This window comes from Opisthocomus hoazin, chromosome 7, assembly GCF_030867145.1.
Source record: "Opisthocomus hoazin isolate bOpiHoa1 chromosome 7, bOpiHoa1.hap1, whole genome shotgun sequence".
Classification (NCBI taxonomy): Eukaryota; Metazoa; Chordata; class Aves; order Opisthocomiformes; family Opisthocomidae; genus Opisthocomus; species Opisthocomus hoazin.
In genome coordinates this window covers 58,879,750-58,894,197 of record NC_134420.1, presented here as the reverse complement: position 1 = coordinate 58,894,197, position 14,448 = coordinate 58,879,750, and the positions used below count along the sequence as shown (strand labels likewise).

The window sequence follows — 14,448 nt, the reverse complement described above, 5'->3', positions numbered from 1 at the left end:
CGTGTCAAAACCCAACAAATTTCTTCAAGTAGTATTTTAAGAATTCTGATATTTTTCAGTCAGCAGTTTAATGAAGTGTTATTAAACTCTGCATCCACTCCTGAACAATGACATCTGAAAGGTCCACATGTTAAAAAGCATTTCTTTTTTTTAATAAAAACTGTGATTCATTTCATACTGCTCAGACATCAATACTATGAGGATATGTCAAAGACTAAGCCAATTTCCATCCAGCTTTAATAGCTTAATTTGAAGAACATTACTATAGAAGCACATATTTTGTTAAACACTAATAATTGTTCAAAGCTGTTAACCACTTTGCTTCAGCTGATGGATCAACTAGGAATCACCCAGGCATCAGAAAATAGGCCCTTATCTGTAGCAGTGCTATACTAGACTGTAGAGGCATAATACATTATGGGTCATTTGTGAGGGCAGCACAAAGACTGGGGCTACTCTTTACTGCCATAAAGACAAAATTATAAAAGACAAATTGAAAGCGAGTAGTCATATGGGAGATTAGCAATGGAGGTATTTACAAATTGCTCCAACAAAATGAACGTAGCATAAAAGCAACACAAAAATTCCGACAACTCTTCTTATATTCAGAGCCCAAAGTAGAGGAGAAGAGAAGCAGATGGACAGGTTTCAACCTCAGGGAAAACGAAGGACAGCAATTACAGAAGTATAAAATAATGCATATCTGACAAAATTCCAAGCAAGTCAAACTGGATTCTTCCATGAAAGTTAAATGGCTCCCTGTTTCCTGATCAGTCCAAACTCATCAGGAGCTGGGAATCAGGAGCCACTGCCTCTCAACAGCAAGCCACTGCAGATAACTTCAGTGTCTGTCATCGGCCTCTAAACCAAGCCACAGCAGGTGCCCTGCATAATGCACACCCCCTGCCCCTGATGGCACCGGCTGGACATACAGAAGCAGGCTGCCACCATGCAATAGCTGCAGGCTGAGGCTCCTGGTCTGTGTGGAATTTCTGCCCACAAACACCTAAGGCGGTACCAGTCTGCTGATGCTGAAAGTGTGGCAGTTTGATATTTGCATACTAAGCAGTGCTTTTTTTCAGCAAGTGACACCATTTCGGAAAGAGGGTCATCACCAAGAGTATCTTGGGGTATCTGAACAGTATCAAACCCGATTCTCTAGATTTCCCTGTAGTCAGCAGATATAAATACCAGGATTAAAGGCACATACTAACTACAACGTATTTATTCTAACTTAACATGATCTTTTAGTTTCAGGAACAAATGTTAAAAGTATTAGCATATTTACATCAGTGGCCAGCTATTGCGGTAAAGCATTTCAGTATCACCACATAGTTTAGTAAGTGATTAAAACATTGCAGTTCTGAACTGTATTGAAGAACTATTTTTTTTTACATTGTGAAGTTCTTGTACAGTTTCCAGTATTTACTTTTGTCACAGGACCAGAAGTACACCAAGAAAACGAATGGTCTGGATCTACTGTGGCAATTCCCGTATTCCCAGTTTTTTTTACTAAGACTTTACCAGGGAACCATATATAACTGTAGCATCCATACAAAATAACCTAGCAAAATTTAAGAAAAAAATACTTTGTACCTGAGGAAAAGAATATTATAGCCAAATCAACTTACATAAATCTTTTTTATTTTAAGATTGAAAACATAAGAAAATGTCAACTAATAAAAAGAATTTGCTGATTTGCTACAATAGGCTAACAATGTTTTTTCTTCTCTCTAATCATTAGGTTAAAAAAAATGTGTCAATACCATTTTAATTCCATAGAAATTAGAATATGTATGTGTCTTATGATAAAACATTTAAAGGACTTTATATCTGTGGAGACCTTGGGAATCAAAGTTTTGCTGTTTCTACTCCCAAGCCATATGTCAGCTTACCAACATCCAGTGGTGAGCAACAGTTCACACAGACTCACTGCTGAAACACAGAAATTCTCCAAAAGCTAGCCAGATTTCATTCATTTTGTGATATTTGGGCTGTTTACAGGAAGCAGCAAATGAAACAGAATCTGATGCATTTCATGAACCTTTTTCAACTCTGCTGATGTTCCATTATCCACCCTCATACACAAGAGTCCCATTTCTCAACAGCGCTCCCATATATCACCATACTTTTATCCTAAAGAGCACTACGCAATTGTATTATTTTCAGTCAGAAGATGGTTTAAGTTACACATGCTATTCCAGAACAAACATTTTCAAGTTGTGAAGTAAAGATTCAAATGTTCTCTTACCACTTTCGCCACATAAGGTGCATCACTGCCAACCGACTTTGAAGAACTAACATCAGCTGTTAAGAAAGAAGCGCTTATTAGTAGTAGGAGAGGCAATTGTCACAAAACTTGTTTACTGTGCAGCATAGACAAACAAATGACAAGCTTTGCTTTGAACAAAGCAGTAATTCTTAACATAAAGAACTACACACTTTGAGTGAGCTGGAACTCCAGTCTCAGTAAATTTAGTAGCACATTGAGCAAGGCTGAGTAAGTAGTAGCGAGCTTCTTTGGCAAGAAGCCACCCACTGGTCCTGTTTTTCTTCTTAACCCACTTATACAGCAGCCTGTTCATTTTGAAAGCAGGACAGATTACTTTTTTTTTTTCCAACTCAGTATGAATTGAGTGCAACTTTTTCACCAAGAGGAGGAAGACCATAAATGCATAGCAAAAGAAAACCTTATTATCATGGTCACATTAACTTTCATCCCTTCAAAATTGTTTGCAACATGACTAGGGGCAACCAATTTTTTTTTTTAATTCCTTGAGTATTCTCAAGAACTCTCTTATGTGTTCATCTGCTCAAACAACAGAGATACTAAGTATGAACACTATCCACTAAAAGTTTTCCTTGAATTCAATAAACAATATTGCAAAACAAGATCTGTGCTAATGCTTTAAGTTGTAAGGTCCAAGAGTTCAATTTGTTCCGAGCATTGGTTACATAAAAAATTATACAACTTATGTCAGAAGTTCACAAGACAATGAAAAAGTCAGAACCAGCCAAAATACTGGCTGATCAGTACCCTCCATAGAATAAGCTTAGACAGTTTCAGTGCAGAATTTGTGATGTAAGGACACTCATGCAAAAATCCCTTCTTTCAGCCAGACCAAAAATCAAATTTACACAAATACTAAACTATCCTTTCACTGCTAAGAAGTAAAAAATATTTTGGTTTAAAAAATATGAATGAACTACCACTGGAATCCCATACAACCACAGTTCCTACAACAATCATTTGCCCACTTGCCATTTTTTTTCAACACCATGAACCAAAATAAGGTTCTAGTAAAAAAGATCACTTGAAGATACTCTGCGTTTCTACCTCGGTGTCAGTTTTTAATTGCTTTGAATACGGATAAACATCTCGCTGTCCATTTTAAAGCATTATCAAAGATAATTACACTTACCAAGGTACAGGCGTCCAAAGCCTCCTTGTCCTATAGGGACACCTAATTTCCATTCTTTTCTTGATGTATCTGCTAGAACCTCCCCCAGAGCAAACACTTCAGCAAGTTTCCGTTCTGCAGGGGCTCTTTTTCCAGCAGTCTTCTTATTTGGCATTTTCTCTTGAGGGAGAGGAGGGAAGGGAAGGAAAAAAAAAGCGTAGGTTAATTGCTGACTTATTTAATGCAAAAATCTGTTAGAAGCATGAACAAGTGTGGATTGTTTAAGTTTCATTTTGTTACTACAATGATACTTCAAAAAACAAATAAAGTAGTTTCACTGGTGTGAATTCCAAGTGAAAAACAAATAATTTTTCCAGTCATCACAAAAAAAAAATTTGACAGCAAAAATCTTCACAAGAGAAACCTATTATAAGACCTTGTATAATACACGCTAGAAAAATCTCAGAATCTATCGTACTCAATCAATCACAACCAATCATAGGTCTAAAGTTAGGAATAAGTAAACTAATGAAATAAAGCTCATCACTTTTCCTGGAGTGAAATATGCTTACTGAAGTAATGTCATATAGTCCAAGCCTTCAGTAATAATATGAGGAACTCCTCTTAGCTGGAAAAAATACCAAATAAAATTAAGCCAAAGTTAATTATTTTTTCTGCTATGTAAGTGCAAGTAACAAAAGGGAAAGTCTGCTTATTGTTCACAGGGCAGCATTTAGTAGATCACCAACAAACTAGCACATAACTACCTACTTTGGGACCACAAATGTAAAAGTATCACCACTGCCTTCTCCCAGTCTCAGGTCTCAGATAGGCAATATTTTCAGAAATAACATCATGGCCCACTGGAATCAAACACGTGCATCTTTCTTCAGAACAGGCCTCGTTTTGAACAAATACATATCTTGAGTTTTTAGCAGAGCCAAAAGGAGTTACTGAATACGCAGCCATGATACAGGAAAGAGCACAGGATCTCCTTACACAAAAGGCCTTAATGATTTGTTTTACAAAGAACTGATCTTTCCTTCTACGTTATGAAGCTGAAAGGCAGACAGAGCCACCGTTATCTTCTAAAAGATGTCGTTCTCTCTGGTGGGATTTTATTATTATTTTACTTTGCTTGGGGAATCAGGAAGCAGTATTAATACACAATTCAGGAAGTTTCTGGATATCAAAATATCTTTTTCCCATTAGTCTAGCTACTCAATACAATAACCCTAAGCCAAATGCAGTTACTTAACATCAGTTTTCCTCTTTTAGTTCTAATGTTCCCCTAGGACTTTTTTTTAATTTCCCAAATAGAAAACTACGTAACTATGACAGCTGTTCCAAAAGCACTCCCCGCTCTACAAGCCTCTTTTCTGACTGGGTAATATCTTTAGCAACTTCTCTTCCCAAATAATCTGTCATCCAACTAACACCTGAAGTGAGCAGCTCACACCTGTTGCAGATAGGATCAAATAATGATCACCAAGATTAGGTATCCTTGGAGACAGAGATGGAAACTCCCCCTACCAGCAGATATGCATCCTGGTTAAGGACAACAGTATATTCATAGGCCTGTCAAGTGTATATTGTATATAGTGATCTGTGGTTTGTTGCATAAGCTTCGACTGGACCCTAAACAAAATTCATGTCCCGAATTTACCTTAGATGTTTTTAATGTTAAAAAATACACCCCTTTATCACTAATGAGTATGGTAATGAAAAGAACCTCCCCAACTGTTTAAAACACGAACATATGCAATCATGGATGGTGAAGAAAAGTATGAGTGACCAATCAACTGCTTTACTGTAACTTCTTCTTTGTTACTGTTCTGTATAAGAGACGCTTTGTTTTTCTGAGAGGTGTGCTGGCTGTTAGATGTCTAGCACCCGCTTCCGTGGAATCAAAATACATACAAACATCTTGACTCAGTGTGTTGATTTGCTCTTGCACACTGGGTAAAAGAACCCTTATTTTGGGACAACACACCCATACGCTACATTTGTCCCATTAGTAAGTGCAATGATAACTGTCAAGTTTCCTGAAAATGTTATTGCCGCTAATACTCAAGTCTGCAGCTGTGCAATATGACCGAATGAAGTCCGACGATGGATGTAACATTCCATGGAGACAGGGAACTGTTATGAGCCCAAGGAGCTCAGGTAGTAACGCAAAGGAGCTCACTTTAGTTCAACACAAAAAGGACCAATGGGCACTCTTTGTTTTGGGTAAAAAGCTAAACAACAGTTGGGTGAAGTTAAAAATTGTTGAGTGGATCAAACGCTGGTGCAAATGTCTCCCTGAGTTAGCCAGGCCAGCATGGGGGGAGTGAATATGATGCTAAGCTCAACATAAGAGTATAAAAAGTAAACAACTAGCAAAAGAATTTTGAAGAGAGCAATGGGCTTGAGATGGTTTCAACCCCGTTATTCCTTACCAGCAGCTGGGGATACCGGCATCGTGACAGTGAGCGTATTATAGAGACCGGTAATGGGAATCCCATCAGTATTGTGACCGAACTGCATATTGCAATTGCTGTATTTTGCTAAATGCAACTTACATTTGTATTGTTTTCAGTATATTTTGTATCTCTCTCCTAAATCAGAAATTCCATATAACATCAACTATCTTCAGGTAAGTAAATCTGATACTAAATACTATCCCCTCCATGCATGGAAGATCTACAAGAACCTGGTCAGAGAGTATTGGGCTCTGGCAGCAAGCAGTCTGCAGACACCACAGACATTCACTATAGGAACACAGAAGAGAAGGGGTATGATTCCACACTGAAGAAAAGTTCTGCTTTTTCAGGGTCCTTAATCTCAGAAGTATCTCTATATTATAGAGCCACATCCAAACACCTACTGTGGTTAAACGAGCAACTTCAACACAACAGTATTATGAAATACCCACACCACAGGAAGAGACTGCGATACCTATGTTGCACGGGCTTCCTCATTATCACAAAACAGGATGTTTTAATCCTGCATTACTTTCCCACATTTCCACTTACTTCTATACAGAAACATTCTCCTCTATAGTCAAGATATAGTTTTGACATTTTACACTTAAATTTTAAGAGTAACTTCACCTACAGCTTTTTCCATACCCTGTCTTCAAGAAACTCCTCTGCACACCTCTTCACTTTTTTTTTTTTAAATCTTCAATATGATACATGACGTACTGTCTTAGAGGAAGGTTCTTCCTCCAGATTTTGTACAGGAGAAAAATGAGACTTCCAAGCACCAAATGCAATTCCAGCTAGCTCAGCTAAGACCATACCAATGAGAATGTAATGGTGTCAAACCACCAGAAAGAAGAGAGAGTGGTAGGAATTGCTACGTGTTAGTATCACAAGAGCAGGCCAAAACGATCACGGCAGACCTTTAAGCAGCTTCTCAGGACGCCCAGATCAGGAAAACAATTAAAACAAAGCAGAGACTGAAACCATTAGACGTAGTAATGGCAAAATAAACCAGAAGTCAGGAGCCCAAAGACTGACTCGGATAAGGTGAAAAAGAAAGCACAAAAATCAGCAGTGTTGTCTAATGGCTCAGATGTGAGACAAGATCACACTCACTATCATCTAAAGAGCATACTGTCCTCAAGCTAAGAACAATGTAAGAGACATGCAGAGGGTGTGAAGGGCTGCATCACTTGATCTCCGAGTTACTACAAATAATTCCAAAAAGATTTGGACAGAGGCGCTTAGGTGCTTGAATGCTGGATGGACTGCTGTCCCAGTAAAAGAAAAATTAGTAGCCTCTTTTTCAATAAAGTTAGCAAGTCGGTGAAATAAAACTATTCATACACTTCACATCTCTAACATTCACAGTAAGTCTCTTGATAGCAGTCCCGCTTAAAAAGGAATAAAGTTTATTTAAAATAGCTCCTCAAGAGTATTAAGGAAGGAGCTGGTGTTTCCCTCTTTTTTTTCCCCCTTTTTTGTTTAACATGGTCAAGAATTGCATGCCTGAAGGTATTTAGTTAAAAAAAAAAAAAAAACTATAAATTAATCACAACTTCCCTTTATCCATAAAAGCAAAAATTCAAAATGGACATAAGCTTGAACATCCCCAGCTGGGAACCCTGCCCTTAACAAATACACTAGATACACATACATGGTTTCTTGGCTGCCTGTATTCATATCCATCTGTTAAAATGGCAGTGTGCCTACTTACAAGTTGGTCAAACTATCAGTAGGCCATAGGTGCCAAACACTGCTCGCTTTCAATGGGCAGCATGCACAATACTAAGCACTCACTCTTTTGCAAAAAAGCTGTTATTCATGGAAATATTTAAGAAATGGCTGCACATACTTTCACATTCATTTGGATAAATCCTTTCAAGGATCTTCTATTGATTGAAATCAAAAACACCTGGAGATTGCAAAAAAAAAAAATCTACATGAAAATCTAGCACCAGGAAAAAAAAAGACAAAAAATAATGAAAATAGGTAACGACATTTTGGTGCAAACTCTATCATTCTATGTGCTTTTCAACTCACAATACAGCAAAGATGAAGGGTTTGTCAGGAAACTTATGAAGCAGCAAACACAACATAGAGCTGCCTACTGTACATTGCACAACTGGAATAAAGTCATCCACTTCTCCCTAAAATCACCTTTAAAAATTCACTTACACACTCACAAAAAAAAATCACCTTTAACTTTCCTGCATCTTGGTTAGCTCTCCCCATCACTAAATGGAAATATTTTCTATCCCACAGGTATTGTGAAGCTTAATTCATTAGTGCCTGCAACCATACTGAAGTTCTTGGAAACAGAGTGCCACAGATGTCAAGTACTATACTATCATTCAGGTATCAAACAGATCTGACCCTACTTAGCTAAGGTATCTCACAAGAACAATTTTCAAGGTGCATGATTGTAAACAGCAGCATTTTATGTGGCTACAATATGCTCAACACAAAGATTTTGCTACCAACAAGCATGAATAACAGTCTATTTGTCTAAACTCTCTCCAAAAGCCTCTTAGTACTACAAAGGCTATTTCTCCTGCTACTCCCTAATAAAACATCTTGGAAGAAGTTGAATACACTGTACTTGAGATATGCAGACAATTTTGCATCAATAGTGCTATTAGTGGTGTTATCTTTACAAATGTTGTCTGCAATGGTTGCTGCTCTAGCGATACTTGAACTCTTAGAATAAATGTGAATAGCCACTTCTCAATTTGTGTTGGCATCCATTCTCAATAAAACTCCAAAATTAATATAAATCAAATTTATGTTGAAATAAGTCTTTCTGCTGTGTGGCAAGTCAGACTGGTTTCTTCCTGATCCTCCTCTTTTATTCTCTGGAAATTGCCATTTTTATGGCTGTTTATCTCAGTAGGACCTATTTTCATTCCCAGCACAGAGAAGGCATGCTGGTGACCTGTGCTCCTCTTCTTGAATAGGTAGTCCCAGCAAGACCTGAAATCTATGCATCATTAATACTGTTCATCAGTCACAGCAAAACATCTAACTCTGCCTGCAAAAAAGGAAATAAAGACAGTCAAAAAACAAAAAGAAGTTTTTGCTCAAGGAGTGCAAGGGAAAGAACATGACACTTTAAGACACCCGAATACTGTAGAACTGTTTCATAGGAGGGACCACAAAAAAAAAAAAAGTACTTGAAGTATCAATGACTTGTAATACCAAGTGATATAAATAGCGAACAAAGACTTTCTTGTATAAGTTGGACTTTCTGTGACTGGTCTTTCGTTGTGTAACATTTTTGAGTATTGCTATAGTCTCATTTCCTGGTGATTAAGGCATCTGACAAGTAATGGCACTTATGAAAGAAGAGGAGTTAGAGTTCTGTCCTCAAGAACTAAGAAAACTACTTCTCAGACAAAATGAATAAATGTACATTGATGGATCACAATTAATGAGCAGCGTTTCGTCACGATAGCACTATACGGGGCCAACTGAACTTTTTAAATTTTTTTTAAACACACTGCTGTGTGGCAGACTTTCTAAAATGCCAGAATGCAGCTTGTTCAGAGATAGGGAACAGTCATTTACAAGAATAATTACCGTGTTGCTAACTAATTTTAAATTGCCTTGTCAAGAAATACATTGTCTTGTTTTGAACAGTATTTCAGGTTCTCCCGAAAATCCTGAGCATCACTCGGAGAGTTATTGAAATAAAAAACACAGTGAGCTTTATAAGGTGCCAAATCATCTGTCACTCCAAACTAACAGCAAGTACCTATGCATGTGAGACACTTAAAGGCTTTTTGATAGTTAGTCACACTGTATAAAAATCAACAGCTCTGAAATTCATCAGGAATCGTACCTTATTTGGGGACCATCCCCAAGAATTAGGTGGACAGCTTATTCCTACAGTGAAAGGCACAAGTCTTCTGATACAGTAATAGCTTCAGGAAGCTTCAGAACAGCATTTATATTTTTGCTAATAATAAAAAGGGCCTGTGGATTCCCTATGAATAAAAACCTTAAGCACTAACTGAAGACCAAACAAAACAACAGGATTCACCCTGCCCGCAATCGCACAAGCCTTACACAAGGCAAATGGCGAGAAATAGGAAGCGAAGAAAAACCACAACCACTCACCGACAGAAACCAGTACAGCTCAGTTCTTACAAAACAGGGCTGCCCTGATCCTAAAATTGGAGATTTTAATTTGTGATTTGTAGGTTTGTATTTTTAAAAAAATAAATATTACGTTTATTTTAAAACAAAACTCGGGAATAACTCCCAACCAAGGTGTTATTTTGTTTGTTAGACACACTGGTATGTTCCTGAAGGTGACGAACCTTTAAGTGGCAAAGAGTATAGCTTTTACTCAGCCTCCCCTACCACGCCTTAGTGCTAAAAAAACCCCACAAAAACCCAAACACGAAGGAAAGCAACTTAGGCCGCTACCACCAAAGGCAGCTTTAGAACCAACAGCCCACGAAGGCAAGGGAAGCGGGAGTGCAGCAGAACCCAGAAGTGAAGCTGAGGGAGCTCTTACCCACATGCCCCCATGCTTTCCCTCCCTGCCGGCCCAAGGAGATGTCTTCGGCGCCACGGGCTGGGACGAGAGGGAGCAGGGAGGGTGCCTTCCCCACCCCTGGTAGCAGACAAGCGGGAGCAAGAGGGCCCGAGCGGGCCTCGGCGGTACCACCAGCCTCCTCAGCGAGGGAAGCGGGAAAACCGGGCCGCAAGCCGCTAGAAGGGCCGGGGACGCACGGCAGGCGGAAGGGGAGGCGAAACAGCACCATAAAATTCGCCTCCTCAAAAAAAAAAAACCACCCTACACGCAGACGCCGGCTTCAAATACCTCCTCTGTGCCCAGGCCCGGCCGCCGGTCCTTCCGCCCCGACCGAAATTCCCGCACTGCGAAGTGCCCTGAGGCAGCGCGCCCGCCCCGGCGCTCACCTCCCAGCATCGCCCGCGCCCATTGGTCCGCCGTGCCTGGGGTGCCCGCCCTCGCCCCGCCTTTGGGCGCGGTGCCTGCCGGGAGGTGTAGTCCGTCGCCGGCGGAGGTCACGGACTACACCACCCGGCAGGCACCGCGCCCGCGATGGGCCAAGAGGCGACGTATTTTAGTACAAAATCTCGGCGTTTTAAGCTAAGATAGGTTTGGAAAGGCCTTCGTCAGGCTGAGACCCTGTGGCCATAACCCCTGAGTGGGAGACAGGGCAAGACGCAGGCCACCGGATGTCTGGGGAGGGGGATAAGTTTCTCCATCTTGTATGGCTGGTGCCCACGCCAAAACCGAGCCCCTCAGCACCAGAGGCTGTGGGTGCACATTACCTCATTACAAAGCATTAAATACCTCATGATTTTACCTACTTACCTGTCAGACCCTTTCATGATTTTACCTACTACTGTCTCACAGTTGTGCAATGGAGCTTCTCCCTGCTCTGAAGAAGCTTTCTGTCTACTCTGGGACAAAGCCTGTGTTTGTTTGGCTTTGACTGATTTTTTTTTTAACGGGTTCTGTGAGACTTCAATTGGTTTGACAGCACAAGAACATTTGCAAAATTAATAATAATTGCAAAGTTTCGTGAAAAAGAACCCATGCCTTCAAAGGGTCAGCATAGATTCTGACTCTTTCTCCTTCTGATTCTCTTTTCTCCCCATCCCAATCTCCTTTTGTTCAGGCCCAAGTCAAATCATACAGCATTGGTTCACCTAGCAGGTCTGATCCATTTGTCATCTGGTATCACGACATCTCCTTCTTTTGCTGTCAAGCACAAATGAGTGCACACCCACACTTGCTTCTGCTGAGCTGTGAAGTGGGAGACAGGCATGGAAGATTAAAGATGACAAAACGGGACTTACAGGGTGAGGCAGGAAAAGAAAACAGTGATGTCTTTGTGTTGTTAATTTGCTGGGGGTTTTAAACCTTTACAATAAGTGTTATGTTTTCATGGCCACCGTCTTAACATGCTGCAGTTCTAGAAGTACTAAATAGCTCAAAACTGACTAAGAGCTGTCATATGCTGAGCCACTCTCCATCATCTTTGAGAGGTCCTGGAGGACAGGAGAGGTGCCCGAGGACTGGAGAAAGGCCAATGTCACTCCAGTCTTCAAAAAGGGCAAGCAGGAGGACCCAGGGAACTACAGGCCGGTCAGCCTCACCTCCATCCCGAGAAAGGTGATGGAGCAGCTTATCCTGGAGGTCATCATCAAGCAAGTGGAGGAAAAGAAGGTTATCAGGAGTAGTCAGCATGGATTCACCAAGGGGAAATCATGCCTGACCAATCTGATAGCTTTCTACGATGACATGACTGGCTGGGTAGATGAAGGGAGAGCCATGGATGTTGTCTACCTAGACTTCAGCAAGGCTTTCGACACAGTCTCCCATAATATCCTCCTAGGGAAGCTCAGGAAGTATGGGCTGGATGAGTGGTCAGTGAGATGGATTGAGAACTGGCTGAATGGCAGAACTCAGAGGTTTGTCATCAGTGGCACGGAGTCTAGTTGGAGGCTGGTAACTAGTGGTGTTCCTCAGGGGTCAGTACTGGGCCCAGTCTTGTTTAACTTCTTCATCAACGACCTGGATGAAGAGTTAGAATGTACCCTCAGCAAGTTTGCTGATGACACCAAACTGGGAGGAGTGGTAGATACACCAGAAGGCTGTGCTGCCATTCAGCGTGACCTGGACAGGCTGGAAAGTTGGGCAGAGAGGAACCTGATGAGGTTCAACAAAGGCAAATGCAGGGTCCTGCACCTGGGGAGGAACAACCCCATGCACCAGTACAGGTTTGGGGTGGACCTGCTGGAGAGCAGCTCTGCGGAGAGGGACATGGGTGTCCTGGTGGACGACAGGTTGACCATGAGCCAGCAGTGTGCCCTGGCTGCCAAGAGGGCCAATGGCATCCTGGAGTGCATTAGGAGGAGTGTGGCCAGCAGGACAAGGGAGGTTCTTCTTCCCCTCTACACTGCCCTGGTGAGGCCTCATCTGGAGTACTGTGTCCAGTTCTGGGCTCCCCAGTTCAAGAAAAATGAGGAGCTACTGGAGAGAGTCCAGCGGAGGGCTACGAGGATGGTGAGGGGACTGGAACATCTCTCCTGCAAGGGGAGGCTGAGGGAGCTGGGCTTGTTCAGCCTGAAGAAGAGAAGGCTGAGAGGGGACCTAATATATACTTACAAATATCTGAAGGGTGGGTGTCAGGAGGATGGGGCCAAGCTCTTTTCAGTAGTGCCCAGCGACAGAACAAGGGGCAATGAGCACAAACTGAAGCACAGGAAGTTCCGTCTGAACATGAGGAAGAACTTCTTCCCTCTGAGCGTGACGGAGCACTGGAACAGGCTGCCCAGGGAGGTTGTGGAGTCTCCCTCTCTGGAGATATTCAAGACCCGCCTGGACAAGGTCCTCTACAGCCTACTGTAGGTAACCCTGCTTTGGCAGGGGGGTTGGACTAGATGACCCACAGAGGTCCCTTCCAACCCCTACCATTCTGTGATTCTATGATTCTGTAATTCCACAGTATGCTCATCATGATAGTGCCTGCACTGAATATTTCTTTGAAAACCTGGGCTACATTAGGAACAATAGAAACATATACCACGATTCCTACAGAACTTCAATAATCTGAGCTGTTCTTAATGTTGTAGGGCATTACTGCTCATAGGAAAGACCAAAAGGTTTGAAAGAAGTGGAGGAAACTACCACACATGATAGAATTTCACCTTCTCTTCAATATTGTTCTCTTTAATATACTATTCACTTTAATATCAGATTACTGGGATCATGAAAACAGTTTAAGGTTCTGATATAGAAAATAAAATTAAGAATTTAATAGATATTCCATGCATTCCTTTAGTGAAAAGCATCAGGATGTCAGTCTGAAAACACTCTTAACAATGAAGCCATAGAGATCTAAAGTAAACTCTACTATCCTAATCTAGAAGTTTGGCCAAAAAATATTTGTTTTTTTGCATGAAGAGAGAAACCCAGACAGATCTCATTGTGCCTCTGACTTTTCTCAGTGAGGCCAGAATAATCAGTTCAGTTTTAAGCAAAAGGCACAGTTTCAGTGTACCAATCCTACTTCTTATAAACAAAAACAGAAAGACTCTGCCAATAAGCTATCAGGGCAGAGGCTGTCATATATTATGTTTCCATACAGTAAAGGGCTGGATTTTTGTTTAGCCAGTTTGCTTTAATACTGCTACAGCTGGAGATTCTTCAAATATTAACCAAATCTGAAGTGGCCACAACTTTTCTCAGATGTTTCTTATATACTGTCCATTATTTGACTATATCTCAGAACAGCAAGTATTGACCAAACAGTCGAAAGTGTTGAATGGGTTTCTTAATATCATCCTTCACTGTCATGTGTAGTAAGAGCATTCCTGGAATGTGCTGACTACAACTTTCAAGTATGCTTTAAGAATTATTTTAGGTTTGATAATTGTGTTTGATTCTTCTCCAGAGAGAGGACCTTATATCTTTTATTGAAAGATCTCTAGTCTTAAGTGAAATGGGCAATCCAATCTATGTGTGCACTACAGATACAGCTGTTAAGAACAGTTCAAATTCTGCTTTTAAATAGTAATAAATATGCATTATATAC

General features: G+C 40.8%; 1 protein-coding gene across 2 annotated transcripts in view; it reads right to left on the bottom strand.

Moving 5' to 3' along the window:
* VRK1 (VRK serine/threonine kinase 1) overlaps nucleotides 1–10,784 on the bottom strand; it is a 37,991-nt gene extending 27,207 nt beyond the window's left edge. Inside the window, exons 1-3 of one of the 2 annotated variants that reach the window (XM_075427030.1) lie at nucleotides 10,701–10,784; nucleotides 3,423–3,581; nucleotides 2,252–2,307 (exon numbers count right to left, since the gene is read on the bottom strand). In XM_075427030.1, the coding sequence (XP_075283145.1) occupies nucleotides 2,252–2,307; nucleotides 3,423–3,576 (210 nt within the window). In that variant the 5' untranslated portion in view covers nucleotides 3,577–3,581; nucleotides 10,701–10,784. Of the gene's footprint in view, nucleotides 1–2,251; nucleotides 2,308–3,422; nucleotides 3,582–10,391; nucleotides 10,676–10,700 lie in introns of those variants that run through there. The other variant, XM_075427028.1, reaches the window with a different exon arrangement.
* Nucleotides 10,785–14,448: the final 3,664 nt, after the last annotated feature.